A 14,799-nucleotide genomic window follows, 5' to 3' on the forward strand; every position below is an offset into this window, starting at 1 on the left:
CATCAGTCCACAGTCCCACGCCCTCTACGAAAACCGCACAGATCGGGCACTGGAGCAGGCCCCCACCACAGAGGGGGAACACAGTGCACCACTGCTGATGGCCACACCCTCTGAGCCAAGGGAGGCAGCGGAGTCCAGGTCCCCGCAGACCACACCACCCTGGGAACGGCTCACACCTGCGGACAGAGACACAGGTCAGAATTCTCTTCCATCTCAGACATGTTATGACCCAGAATCCTTTAGAATCAATGATTAATTCTCTTCCTTCTCTGAGGGACCAGCAACATGAGTCTTTTTAAACTACAGGCAAACCTGAACCCATTGCCATCTGCTTCTTCAGGAGTGTGGTTAGCAAATTGCACACTGAACTCTACTTGGACCAGGCTGATGTTGAGAGGTGTTCATACAATCTTTGAGCAAAAACTGATAGATCACAGTAGAGGAGTCATCTAGAAATATGATTGCTAGAGAGGTGAGGGGAATGGAAGGATGGGAATCAGACACCTGGCCCAGAGGCTGTGTGTACATTGGATTACTAGATAGAGATTTACAAGTTGCCTGCAGAGACCCACATGATCAGAATATAAACCTAACATTTTTTTCTTACTAGAACATGATACCACTTGAGTAGTATTCTGTGTGTAACAAAAAGGCTTAAGCTACTTTTGCAGAACCAAATAGGGGTTCAGAATTTGCCCCATTCATTAACTTAGACTTCATGGATGTTCCAGGTGGATCCATATATGGTCAAATATTTGAGGTCATCAGTTTGTCTGGACCCCAGAGACATCAGCTTAGGAGTCCCTGGCCTATCACTCCATAGACAGAGGCTTGGTCATCAGTTAGATGCAATCTAATACTAAGATTACTGACACCCCAGAGAGCCATGCCCACACACACCCAACTTACAGATATTGACTGAGCCCACGCCTTCACACAGCCTGCGGGGAGAGGAGAGAGTGTACAGTTAGTGCTGAGTTCCTCTGCTTTTGCACCAAACCTGTTCTCCTCCATGCTGAAAGAGGGGAGGGGCCCTAAGAGGCAGGGGCAGGCTACCCACCTGCTGCAGACAGCATCAGTGTTGGTCCTGCTTGCTGGGATCCCAAAAGGACAGGAGTATGTTAGGTTCCACGATCCAAAAGGCCAGTTTATGCCGTGTTTGGCTTTCAGCCATGGAATTTGGTGAACTGAGGAGTAGAGATGAGGGGCGCACCCTCCTGGTCCCTTGGCTAGAAATGCCAGCAAAGCCAAAGTGGTGATGGAAGCTGCTGCTACCTAGTTAGATGTCTCTGAGCAGGAAAAACTTGCCTATTACACAAACAGATTCATTTTTATCCCAGGATATTAAATGATACTCCAGACATCTACCTTATTTCATTCAATGCAGAGGGAGGCTGAAGAAGAGTATGGTGTGGTTAAGAGCCTGGACTCTCAAGCCAGGCTACCTGGACTTAAATCTGGCTGTGCCGCTTACTAACAGGGTGACCTTGGGCAGGTCGCTTAACCTTTCTGTGCCTCAATTTCCCCAGCATAAAATGGGGATGATAATACCCGTCTGAAAGGATTATTGTAAAGTTTGATTGAGTTCCCCATGGAAAGTGCCTAAAATGCAGACGGGCACATAGTAAGGAAATCCAATATGTGTGCTACCAACATTATAAACATCTCATTTTTGTAATCCCAGCACCTTGGGAGACAGAGGCAGGTGGATCACTTGAGCCCAGGAATTCGAGACTAGCCTGGCCAACATGGCGAAACACTGCTTCTACTAAAAATATAAAAATTAGCCAGGCATGGCGGCAGGTACTTGTAGTCTCAGCTACTTGGGAGGCTGAGGCAGGAGAATCACTCGAATCCAGGAGGAGGAGGTTGCAGTGAGCCAAGATTGCACCACTGCACTCCAGCCTGGGCGACAGAGTGAGACTCTGTCTCAAAAAATATGTCTATATCATTTATGATGAGACATTTATGCCACTGCAGTGAGCTTTTTATAAACACTCCCTCCTCCCTCACACCTCTGCACTTTCTGTTCTGTCTCCCTTTTTGTAGCTTCCCACTTCAAACCTTTTTCCCCAGGAAAGCTCTACCCTGCCTCATTCTGCCCAGCTCAAAACACATCTTCACTCATCTTTTGAGTGAGGATGTATGCATCTGGCTCAGTTTCCTGCCACTCAGTCCGGCATTGCCACAGCCTTAGGACTGTGCCCTTTCAAGGAACCCACAGTGCCCGTGGTGGTGCCTGTCGAACCACAATGCTGGCGACAGCTATCTCTGAGTTGAGTGGCTCTGGATGCTTTTGTTTTCTTATTTTCTGTGTTAGCAGCAATGAGCATTACTTAATGTAATTAAATTAAATGTTTTAAATGCCAAGAGGAGGCAGTCTCTTAAAAGGTCAATGGCCACAGTACACATAGCACAATATGCTAAATCAACTTTAAAATCACATGCATTGGGGATATGTACTAATAATTCTGATATATTAATCCATTCATTATTAGTATCATAATGAAAATCAGTGCAAGTGCCAGCTGCTCACTGAACGCTAGTGAGTGGGTTGGGGCCTTAAGTGTCCGAATGCAGAGAGAACTCCTGTGACTTCACCCAGAGCCCCGAGGAAGCTGACAGAAAAGTGTGTGTGCTTGAGTCAAGCATGGAGCAAGTCCAGCAGCGTGGCCAGGCTGCCCTCAGTGCCGCTTCATGGAAGGTTTCTAAAGCCGACCAGGCCTATGAGTTCCCTCTCCACGGGGGCAGCCTGGTCTGACCATCATCTCATGACAATCACCTCCTCCCACTGGGGCTTGCTATGTTCCATTAAAACTCACTTAATCCTGCAACAGCCTTACGAGGTGGATTTTGTGATTATCTGTTTTACAGCTGAAGACACTGAGGTATAAAGAGGTCACATACTAATAAGTGGTGGAACTGGGATTTGAACCCAGAGTGAGCTCATGGCCTGTGCTCTTCACCTCTATACTCTACTACCCAGTCCATCCTCCCCACCCTGAAGGGACCCAGCTAGAAGCTCTAATGATGTGGCCGTCCCAAGTCCAGAGGCCCACACAACCATCCCAGGTGTAAATACACATCACTCTGCCCTACGCTGGCTTCACCTTCCCTCAATTCTTGGCTCAAATTGTCAGCACAGCTTCTCCTCAGCTGTTGAGAAGGCAGCCTCCTTCTCCGACAGCTTCCCTGGGCCACTAACCCCAGGCCCTGGAGGACTGATGTATGTCTGTCTTGTCTTCCTTTGCAAGGACAGAACTTGTGCTGCTCATTTCTATTCCCTGGTCCTGAACACCAGGCTATCTAGGCTGATAGGATTCTTTTCACATCCCAAATCAAATGGCCTTTAACTAATTTTCTGAATGATTCCAGCTTTAAGAACCCACTGAAGCTGATTACAGAAACGTTTTAGCCAAGAGGGTAAAGTAGTGGCCTTGGAATGAGCTTCAGGTTCCAGCCCGAGGGGCTGTGCAGGAGGGAGAAGAGCATCAGTGGCCAGCCCGGAGACCCGTACATTTTAGCTGAGCCATTAACTGGCTGTGCTCTTAGGCAAGCCCCTTCCCCTCTCTGGTGTCAGTTTCCCTATCTGCAAAGTGTGGACATGGTTGGAGTCCATGATTTCTAGAGTCTTTCCCAGTTTGAACACTCTCTTCCTGGAGGATTTCAGTCCAGCTCTGAGTAGGGACGTGAAGGGACCCTGGAGCCCCCATCCTCACCGGATCCCCTCGTCCTCCAGGAGTTTGCGATAAGTGGCGATCTCCACGTCCAGGCCCAGCTTGGAATTCATCACCTCCTGGTACTCCTTGAGCAGGCAGGCCATGTCCTACTTGGCCTTCTGCAGGGCACCCTCCAGCTCAGCCAGCTTGCAGAGGGCATTGCTGAGGGCTGCCTCACCCTGCTGCTCAGACTGGGCCACCATGGCCTCCAGCTGCAGCGCTGTGGGGATGGACAGAAGGGAAGGAGTTTGAAAAGGGTGCAGGTTGTGGGGACTCTGGTGGGTCTCAAGTGGCCTTGGTCATCCTATTTTATCTCCATTCAAGATGGTTAACTTTTGAACGTAATACTATTTAAAAGAAATACATCAATGGAAAATTAACTAGGCAGGGACATGGCCCATTTGGATTTTTTTTTCCTTCATTTTTGTACACTGTATCATAAAACTGACTTGAGTTTGGCAGGTGAGCCATTAGAGGGAGGAAATGTTAGCACTAAAATAGGAATGATCATTATTAGTGATATTACCTTATACTTGTATATACTGTTGCTCATTTACAAGGCACTTTCATAGATGTTATCTTATTTGACCTTCAAAGTTAATCTGCAAGCTTGCCACAACAGGCATTATTATTCCCATTATGCAAATGAAGAAATTAAGACTCCAAAAGGCTGTGACTTGCCCTAAGCTATGCAATTAATTAGCGCCAAGCTCAGGTATTCAAAGGCCACTGTGCAGGGTCTCACTCTTTGGCCTGCTGGGATCATCTTGCTGAAAGAAGCTCCATGTGCAACAATTATCAACACGCTAACTACTGCCCCTCCCTTCACCCCACTTAAGAAAGCATATCAGAATCAAATGAACAAAAGCATTATTATTACGGGGACAACTTCGAATCTTCTCTAATTTCACATCTAAAAAGTAAACCATTCGCATGTTTCACTACTCAGCTCTTAACCACAACAAATTACTAGTGATACATCCTGCACAGTGATGAAGAACAGCAACTTAGAAGGGAGAAGACAGAGACTGAGCCAGCCGTGTGTGGGAGCTCAGTGTTATGCTGGAGGTAGTATTACAAATCAGTGGTGAAAGGATGGATTACATAATCTATTTTCTTACAATATGTAGAAAAGTTAATTTAGAACCCTACTCACTGTGTATACAAAAAAAAATAAAATAAAGTTCAGATGGATCACAGACCTAAATGCAAGAGGTAAAACTATAAAACTAATACGGGGGAGAAATTTAAGAGACTACCTCTATTACCTCAAAACCTTCTAAGTCTAAACCATTAAAGGAAGAACTTAAAATGGATTTGGGCACATCCAGGTTAAAGATTTGGGTTCAACAAAGGACAAACAGACAAGTGATAGACTGAGGGAAAGTTAATTGCAACATGTGTACTGACGAAGACTTACAATCCAGATAGAATGGACAAAGGAATACTGCAAATCACCAAGGAAAAAGAAGGGAGCTACAGTAGAAAAATGGGCAGATACATGAGTAGACAGTTCTTAGAAGGGGAATACAAATAACTAGTAAGTGTATGGGGAAAGATTTCCTATCACTGCTTAATAAAGAAATGAAAATTAGAATAACAATTAGGTGCCAGTTTACACCTATCAGATCCACAAGAATTTGGAAGTTTGGTAATAGCAAGTGTTGGAACATGAGCCCTTGCATGCTGATTATAGTAGTGTACTCTGGCACAGTTCAAAAACACGCCTCTCCAAAGATGATAGCAGTCCCTGAAGATAGGAGGGAAGCAGGAACCAGACAAGAAGTGGCAGGTGTATGGAGTGGGGTCTCGGCGCCCCCCAACCTGCTGCTTGGCGTTCTCCACCTCTGCCGTCAGCCTCTGGATCATGCAGTTCAGCTCGTTGAGCTCATCCTTGGTTCTGCAGAGGTTCTCACCCTGCTGGGTGACTGTGGCCTTCACCTCGTCGCACTATGGGTTGAGAGGCAAACACGCAGAAACAATGGCTAGCAGCTGCTGTTCCCGACCCAATCAGCCAGCCTGCTGTTCCGCAGCTCTCCTGCCTTCTGGCCCTGCTCTACCCGGGACCTCAGTGGCAGCCCCTCTAGAGTGCAGAAGTGTGTTTCCCAGAGAAACTCGAGGCTCACAGCTCTCCTCCTCTCTCAGTGGGGCAGTTCTGCCCTCCAGACTACCTTGGTTTGGTACCAGGTGTCGGCCTCCGCCCGGCTGCGACTGGCAATATCATCATACTGAGCCTTGATCTCGGCCACAACCAAGTCCATGTTGAGCTCCTGGCTGTTGTCCATCTTCACCACTACAGAAGTGTCAGAGATTTGTGATTGAGAGAGGTGGATTTCCTGTAGGAGACAGCAACCAGTGCCCTCAACTCCAAATCCCCTTCTGATCCTATCTCCTCAGGAAATTAAAAAAAAAAAAAAGAAGTCCCAACTCTGAAATTAGAAAACTACCAGCAAGTCAGGAAAATTTTAAAACTGTAGTTCTAAGAGGAAAAGGCTGGAATTGGGACCTTGGCCTCGAAGCAATGTAACGTGGAATTCTACTAATACAGGGATCGACAGGGCTGGATTTATGTGCATGCCGCCACCCTGGGCCACCCCGCCTTGGAGCCTGAATAATCCAGATCAGCTGTAGCTCTGTGCACAAATCTAATCAGCCAGATCGTGGCCAGAGGTAGAGGCCTGGATTACCTGCTTGGGTTTTTACACTACCTGAATTAACAAATTAATTGTCAGATCTCCACTTCACGACGTGGGAATTAACCACATTCTTTCAAATCATCTTAAAGGAAGGGCATCACCCACTTCCACCCGAACAAGATAAAAATCCCCTCTGGTCACAGAAGGGAAAATATCCGAGCCTAGGAAAGTCAAGAATGTACAGTTTTCCCTAGAACCCAGGAACCAGGACAGGCCACACTCAGAGGAAACCCTCCCCTGCCCCCTCTCTCACTTGCTCTTCCAAAGAGGGGGAGAGATTTACCTCCTCGTAGGGGGACTGCAGGAAGACTGGCTCCTCCCTCAGCGGCTCCACGTTGGCCTCCAGGTCCGCCTTGTGCAGATAGGCGCAGTCTACATCCTGGTGGAGACAGACACGAGAGGATGGGAAGTGACCTTTGTCCCCCTTGCTGTGCCCCTGAGCCTTGGCACTCCTCAGTGGGCCCTGAGACCACCTCCTGGCCCACCTCTCTGCCTCTGGCCTGCCCCTGCCCAGCCACCCTGCACTTACAAGTCTAACCTAGACTTCTCATCTTCACCTTCAGGGACCCCCTAGAAGAGACAGATCCTTTGTTATCTGCCAATGACATTACCTCCCATTGCATAAAAGAGACCACCTGTGGAAATGAAGTGGAAAGAGGTCTGACCCCCTCCAGAGCTGAGGACCTTGCCAAAGAAGGAAGCCTGATGCCATGGCCCAGAACGTCAGGCTGCTGCCTCCCAGCCAGACTGACCCACAGAGCACAAGCATGTGACAATCACAGAGCCTCTCTGTAGATTGTCCTCAGAGCCCAGGTCAGGAAACACCCAGCACTCAAATAGCTGACTCTCCTGCCTGGGAGGAAGGCCAAGGCTTTATTGGCAGATCTGTCACCAGCCCCCTCTCCACTCTGTGGTACTCACAAAAAAGGAGGCTGGCAAGCAAGCAATTGCTTGTTAAAGAACATTCACATGTGCTTTCACTCAGCAACATGAAACAAAAGGGAAATCATTCACAGTTTTATTTCTCTGGGCTTTTCCATCATCACCAGTTGTGCTGAATGATGGCCACACTTTTAAATCATTAACAAGCTGAGAACCAGCCCCCTAGTCTGGGATAACAGGGGGAGGCAATGCCCGCAAGAGAGCAACACAGAATTAAAATTGAACATTTCAGCCAATCCGGTAGTTTAAAAAAAGCCAAGCAGGAGCATGATGAAGTTTTCTTTTTATGAAGCCGCCATTGGCACCGTCTGGGTTCCTGCATAGGCTCCAAGGTGGCTTCTGCGGCCAAACCCACCTTCTTGTGCCAGGGGCTCCAGTGCCTTAACACCAACAATTGGGCTAATGGGAACCTGACAGGGCCCACAGCATCAGAGCATCCAGTGTCCAGGATTTAATCCTTCCCATGTGAGAACAGTCACTCACCTTCTTCAGCATCACGAACTCGTTCCCAGCTGTGGCCCTGAGGACCAGCTCTTCTTCATACCTGAGGAGAGACAAGCCAGGTGGAAAGGCCCCTGGGACTGAGGACCTGGCCAGGCCAGAGCCCAGGTGTGCCAAACTCCCTGGTTTTCTCCTTTCTCTGTGCCTTTGGAGAAGAGGCTTGGCCTCTCTGGACTTCTATTTCCTAGCCACAAAGAACCCATTGGAAGGACACTGGACTTGAAGTCCAGGTCCCTGGTATCTGGTCCCAGCTTAACTGAAGTTGCTGCAAAACCCGAGGCAAGTCATTTAATCTCTTTGTATCTTGGTCTAAATCACCTGAGGTGCAGTGAGGCACTCGGTAAACATTTGTGGAATTATTTAAAAACAGACCGATGTTCCACAGAGTCTTTAAATTCTACACTGTAGAAAACATAGAACTCTATGAAGCCACCCGCATGAGGTTTTATTCCCTCTGCCCCAATATCCAAGGACTTGAATTCCTAGAAGCAACTTCTTGTTCAAGCCATTCCCCCACCCTCCTCCATCAGCCCAGCCCTCTTCCTCTTGCCTGTGAGACTACAGCCCCGGAGCAGCCCTGCCCCCACCAGGAAGACCAGAGTTCCCAGAGCATGGTTTTCATAACTTTTTTTTTTTTTTGAAACGAAGTTTCACTCTTGTTGCCCAGGTTGGAGTGCAATGGCACAATCTCAGCTCACTGCAACCACAACTCCCGGGTTCAAGCGATTCTCCTGCCTCAGCCTCCCGAGTAGCTGGGATTACAGGCGTCCACCACCACACCCAGCTAAATTTGTTTTGTATTGTTAGTAGAGACAGGGTTTCATCACATTGGCCGGGCTGGTCTTGAACTCCTGACCTCAGGTGATCCACCTACCTCGGCCTCCCAAAGTGCTGGGATTACAGGCGTGAGCCACTGCGCCCGGCCTGTTTTCATAACTTTTGAATTACACGGTCATTTGGGGCTACAGTAAGCACTCAGCTCTATAATTACCAGCCCACACACCCCCAGAGTGGGAGACAGACCTTGATGCCTGCACACTGAGGATTGTGTCTACATTTGCTTCACCCCAAAGGAAGTGAGGACCCACTGCTGGGTCCAGCCAGATGGTAAAACCTGAACTTCCAAGAATCCCAAGAAGGGTTAGAATTACCAGGATTGATTAAGGTCAAAATCACCCTTCACTCTGTATCTACAAGGTAAGTACAGTGATCCAGTGAGTTTAGACTAGGTAATGGACAAGCCAAACAACTCAGAAAAACCCAGATTTATATTGGTATTTGAATTGTGGAGCCTTGCAGAACAAGAACCTGATGGTTTATCTGCAGAATAAATAAAGGAAGAGTCCAAGTTCGTCAGATACTTGGAATGGCTTCAGCCAGTTCATTTTCGGATATCTCTCCAGAGCCTTTCACTTTTCCCCCGTCCTAGCTCTGACTGCCGCGGGCTCCTCCTCTCCAGCCCTGCTGGCCTTGCTTCTCCTGTTTTCATTTGTTTCTGTCTCTTCATCTCCGCGTCAGTCTGTGCCCTGATGTGTGTCTCATCCCTCCCAGACTGGGAACTCTTCTTCTCTATAAATATTTTCCCAGCCCCCAGCACAGGGCTACAAGAGCTAGGAGCTGACATGAGACAAAGCAGATGGGTAAAGCAGAAGTGTCTGATAGCTCGTCAGGACAACCCTGGCCTTCAGCGATCTCGACTTCTGGAGGAGTTGTGTGGTCTCAGCTAAGACCGACTCCACTGCCTAGAACCATCCCAGCCCTGTCATGCTCACTTCTTCTTGCAGCCCTGCAGAACCTCCTGCGTGCAGTTGAGCTCTGAGGCCAGCCTGCCGCTGTCAGCCTCCATGCACTCGGCCTCCCGCCGCAGAGTCGCAATGTAGCCCTGGAACAGGGGCTCCAGGTTGCTCTCGCAGCACTCACGGTTCTGGTAGAACTGCAGCTTGGTCTCCAGCAGTTTGTTCTGCTGCTCCAGGAAGTGCACCTGCCATTCAGGAAGGAGGAAAGAGACTGAGGGGGAAGCCTGAGGGTAGGGTTTGCCTGGTCCCCCAGAGCTCTTTCTGCCCTTAAGGATGGCCCCTGCCCTGCAGCAGCCTGTGACCTTCCCCAGGAGGCCAAATTATTGGCAAAGTCTGAAAGTGCAGGTCACAAGTAGTCCCCAAGTAACTTCCCTCCACCCATCCCCCCTCCTAGAAAAAGCACACTATAAACATTCATTTATTCTACACAGAATGAAATTAACATCTGATCCTGCAGACATACTTCATACTATGCATAGTAGGCAAATAATAATCCCCTGCAAAGATGCCTGCACTAGAAGGATTTGAAACATGAGAAGGACTCAACTCGCTATTGCTGGCTTTGAAGATGGAGGAAGAGGGTGCCACAAGCCAAAGAATATGGACAGCCTCTTGAAGCTGAGAACAACCTCCAGCAGCCAGCCAGCAAGAGAACAGGGACCTCAATCCTGCAACCACAAGGACCTCAATTCTGCCAAAAGCCTGAATGTCCCTGGAACCAGATGCTTCCCTGGGGCCTCCAAAAAGAAATGCAGCCCTGATGACACCTTAACATCAGTCTTTGAGGTAGTAAATTTGTGTTGTTTTAAGCTGCTAAGTTTGTGGGCATTTGTACAACAGCAATTTTAAAATGTACACACCATGACTTTTCCTCACTCTGATGCTGGGGCACTGAAGCCCAGGATGGGGGATCCCAGGCCAGGAATTAGGAGACCTCTCACTCTAACTCTGTCACCAACCACACCACTTCGCCTCATTCTCACTGAATTTCATTGTAAAACAAGACAGGAGGAATACATTAGCTGTGATACACTGGCAGCTGCAGGCCCTATCAGGCCCACAGATATGTCTTACTTGGCTTGCACACTGTTTTATAGAGATCTGATTAGTTGCCAACATTTAATAACTGAGTGGTTTCAAGTAAGAATCTGGATCTCTCTGACCCTCTTGACATACCAGAAGTTCTGGCAAGGCTAGGTAGGCCTATGGCTGGCGTGAGCAGTGGCTACGGCCCTTCTAGGTGGGCACGCCTCTCAAGTTTGGCTTCATTCATGTGACCGCCCCCGTTGAGGTCTGCAGTTACCAGACCTAAAGCAGGTGATTTCTTCTCCAACCCTAACCTTTTGGGAGTACAAGCCTGGTACAAACCCTCAACTGTCTGACTGTCCATGCTTGTGGGACAAGGACCCAAAACTCTGATTATCCAAAAGGCATCTGCCTTGGGTTTTAACATGCAGAACCAGGTCATGGGACAGCCCTCTGGCAGGTTTAAACCCACCATATCAATGCACTTTGTAGTCTGGAGCACAATGCAGTTTGGAGCCTGCAGGAAGAAGGCTGAAGGGAGGAGGGTGGCCATCAGCAACACCAAGGGAGGGGAAAGCCAGCCTGATGCCACGGTATAAGTTCCTCTCTCCAGACCCAGAACTGACGCCTCTCAACAGAGAGAGCAGCATTCATGGGTTATGCCCAAAAGGCCACATGCAGAGACCCCTTTGAGCCTGCACTCTCAGGGCTCTCCCTGTGCTTTTGAGCAAATTAGGAAAAGATGCCTCCAGCCCCTTGCCAGGGCGCACGGTTCTGCCAGCAAAGCCTGGGCTGGATTCCAACCTCCCCTGCTCTTACTAGGTGTCCTTGTGCAATGAATAACCTGCCTAACTCTATGGTCAGCTTCTTTGTGCCAATGGAAGGGAAGAGTAATCTGGACAACCAGCGGTATGTTAACAATGGACGCCCAGCACCTCTGTGTGCAGATATGCCCTTTTCTGATGTAGCGTTGATCTGAGAGCAGAACTTCCAGCCACCCATCGCCTTGGTTTGTGCCTTCTTATGCAGTCCCAGGATGTAGATATGCACACCATTCAGCCCTGGAAAATGAGCTTCTCCTCCTTTAAACTTTGGTGGCTGCCCTCCCCCAAAGACTGTGAGCTCCTAGGGAGGGCATCATTAGGTTAAAGGAAACCAGAGCTATACACTCAACCAGGAGGACTCTGAAATTGCAGCATCAGAAAAGTTCAATTCAACAGCCTCTCTCCAGACCATGCTTTAAGTTTCTCAACTCACTGCCTTTAATCTATGCATGTGCTTCAGGGTATAAAGTGCCTCGGATAGAAGTTTTAAGGGTTCACAGCCTTCCTATCATGTCCCCTCCAAGGAGGAGCAGGAAAGGATCCTCTTACCCCTCTGCATCCTGGCTCCTGCTCCACGCTAGGGACGGCAGCATCTTCTCTAATGGGGAGGTGAGACATGCCTAAGCAGAGCTGCCTGCTCTGCCCACACCTTCCTACTGTGTGCTGGTGATATCAGGAAGATGGACAGCACACACACATCATGTTTGCTGCTTGCCTGTGAGTGGCAGCAGCAAACCCTCCTGTTCTGTCTGGTGGTTTCAGATTCATTATTGCATTTGACTCACATGGCAACATTTGAAAGACCCTGATTCAGCTATGTTCTCAAGGCCACATGCTAGTCAGTGGCAGGATAATTTGAACCACCCCATCGTCAGATTCCAAGTCCCTTTCCCCTTCCTAAGCCACAGTCCCAGGAAACAACACACAGACCCACCTTGTCAATGAAGGCAGCAAACTTGTTGTTGAGACACTTGATCTGCTCCTTCTCCTCCTGCTTCACACACTGGGCATTGGGGTCGATCTCTAGGTTGAGGGGTATGAGGAGGCTCTCGTTGATGGTGACAGATGTGATGCGGGGCGGTCTGAGCTTACAAAGGCCCCCTGCCCATAGCCAAACCTGCCTCTGCTGTGTAGGAGCCATCCACAACTCACCGCAATCCGGGGAGACCACACTTTACACAGGATCTGACTGCCAAAGCCTCCCAGGCGCCTGTAGCCTAGTCCCCCAGGACTGCCCCCATGATGGGCCGTGGCACTGACACAGCTGTGATCCCCAGGCTTGGACACAATGGCAGAGCGGGAGCTAAAGTTCTTGACCCTGCAGCCAGAGCTGATGCGGTAGGATTGGCTCGCCTTGCCTCTGCTCTGCAGGACAGTCCCCTGGTCTGAGGATTGAAGGATGACATGGTCTCACACTGGAGGCCTGTTATTGCTCCCGCCTTTTATTGGGCAGGGGACAGGCCTCCTGACAACATAAAAGGCAGAGAACGTTATTAATGCCATTTATGAGCATGGGAATCTCCCACTAGGCAGATCACAAGGGAAACTGAAACCTGTCTCTTTTAATAGGCATATCAAAGAGACCCTGCATCCCAATAAATCTGCCCCTGCCATTCCAACCTCGCAGGCCTAGACACATCTATCAAGCCCCTAACTCCCCTCCAACCTGTGAGAGGACCAGGAATCTTCAACCCACCAGGCAAGTCAAGGCTTGGGCCAGCACATTCTTGAAACTCCAAGGGTCCTATGTCCCACGAAGGTCCCACCCAGCCCATCCTTTCAGATTAGGCACTTGTGGGGCAAACCCTTCAAGCCTTCCCCTATGATTGCTGTTAGCTACAATTCGTCTTATAGGGTAGCCATTGGACTTCGTGTTGCCTCCCCTTGAAGGCAGAAGTCATGTCTATTCACCTTTATATCCCCTCTAGCAAGTAGTACATACCAGGTGTGTTCAGGAGGGAGTGGCCAATATCTGCAGAGCATCTTTATCTAGTCCACAAATACTGACTGACCCTCCACTATGTGCCAGGCCCAGTCACTGGCCTCAGGAGCCGGCCTGGAGCAGGTGCCTTCATTTGGCAGGCAAGGTCCCACCAGAACAGGCCCTCAACTACAGGCTGGGGGAAATAAAGCTAGGTGGACAGTTTGCCTGTGAAGAACCTGACCTCACTGGTGAGACAGAGGCAGGGAAGTGTCAAAGCCAGAGAAGGAAAGATGACCAGGTAAGGGGCACAGATAGCATATTCTTAGCCTTCCTAGGAAGGTCACTTATAGCTGGCCAAAGAGTCACAGAGGAAGCAAGACCAAAGTCAGGTCCGAGAGGATGGCAACGTCTTTAGGGAGAACAGAGGCGGGGGTGCAGAGTCTCCAGGCACAGCATAACCCTAATTCCTAGAGAAATTAAGCAGTGCATGAGATCCTTCACAAAGCAGGGCCCTCGGCCAGGGACTGCCCACCCCTGTCTCCCACCCCATCCTGTAGGGCACTTTCTGTGTCACACCAAGAACAGGATGGAAATGGGACTTAATGGGGAAAGTGCCTACCTTTTTATACAGCACAGCAGCAGTCTGGAGGCAATTATGCCAAACTGCCTCAGCCCCAGGCCCTTGAGTAGAGCTCTCTGTGCGTGAGGACAAGAATAAAAAAAATCTTCTGGAACTCTCTCTCAGAGAAACAGGCTTCGGGAGGGGCACAAGAAAAGAGCCAAACACCTCAGGAGAGAGTAGGAGTCTTCCTGGTCCCTTTCTCTCACACACATGCACACGCATACACATCTACATACACACACATGCATACATGCACACATTCCTCACAAGAGAAAGACACACAGGACAGAGTCACATGCTAGGAGCAGAGTGTAAGGATGGACGCAGAGGGAGCAGGTTCCGGCCCAACCCCAGGAAGCATCAGTCTGAGATGGGGGCCTTGTTTCTGCATCTGCAGCACAGAGCTCCAAGGGGAACCAAGACAGCAGAGGAGGCCTGGGGAGGCACCCTATAAATTGAACTCTATCAAGAAACAACGTCCTCCAGCCATTTGTTCTTTTGGCCATGTGGCTACCTCACCGCTTGCTGGCCGCGGAAGGACAATTCCCACACTAACCCTAACCCACGGGGAAGAGTTGAGTGTGTCTGAAGGTGAGAGGGCTTCTCCATGGTGGACACACTAAACAAGGGAAGCAAAATAGAAACCAGAATTCAAAGCTGATGCTCTGGAGGGGCCTGTCTCGTGCTGGTCTCTATTTGTTTCTTTCAGTCAACCAGCATTTACTGAGCACCCACTATATGCCAGTCAC

At 49.2% G+C, this 14,799-nt stretch overlaps 1 protein-coding gene across 1 annotated transcript; it reads right to left on the minus strand.

Moving 5' to 3' along the window:
* Positions 1 to 24: 24 nt before the first annotated feature.
* LOC105503680 (keratin, type II cuticular Hb5-like) lies at positions 25 to 13,279 on the minus strand. The gene is given in 11 exon segments (XM_011930692.1): positions 25 to 176; positions 910 to 941; positions 3,720 to 3,931; positions 5,544 to 5,669; positions 5,891 to 6,055; positions 6,699 to 6,794; positions 7,841 to 7,901; positions 9,631 to 9,839; positions 12,439 to 12,611; positions 12,614 to 12,889; positions 13,201 to 13,279. Coding segments are annotated over 11 exon segments (1,581 nt in total).
* Positions 13,280 to 14,799: the final 1,520 nt, after the last annotated feature.

This window comes from Colobus angolensis, unplaced genomic scaffold (genome assembly GCF_000951035.1).
Source record: "Colobus angolensis palliatus isolate OR3802 unplaced genomic scaffold, Cang.pa_1.0 Scaffold87, whole genome shotgun sequence".
NCBI lineage: Eukaryota > Metazoa > Chordata > Mammalia > Primates > Cercopithecidae > Colobus > Colobus angolensis.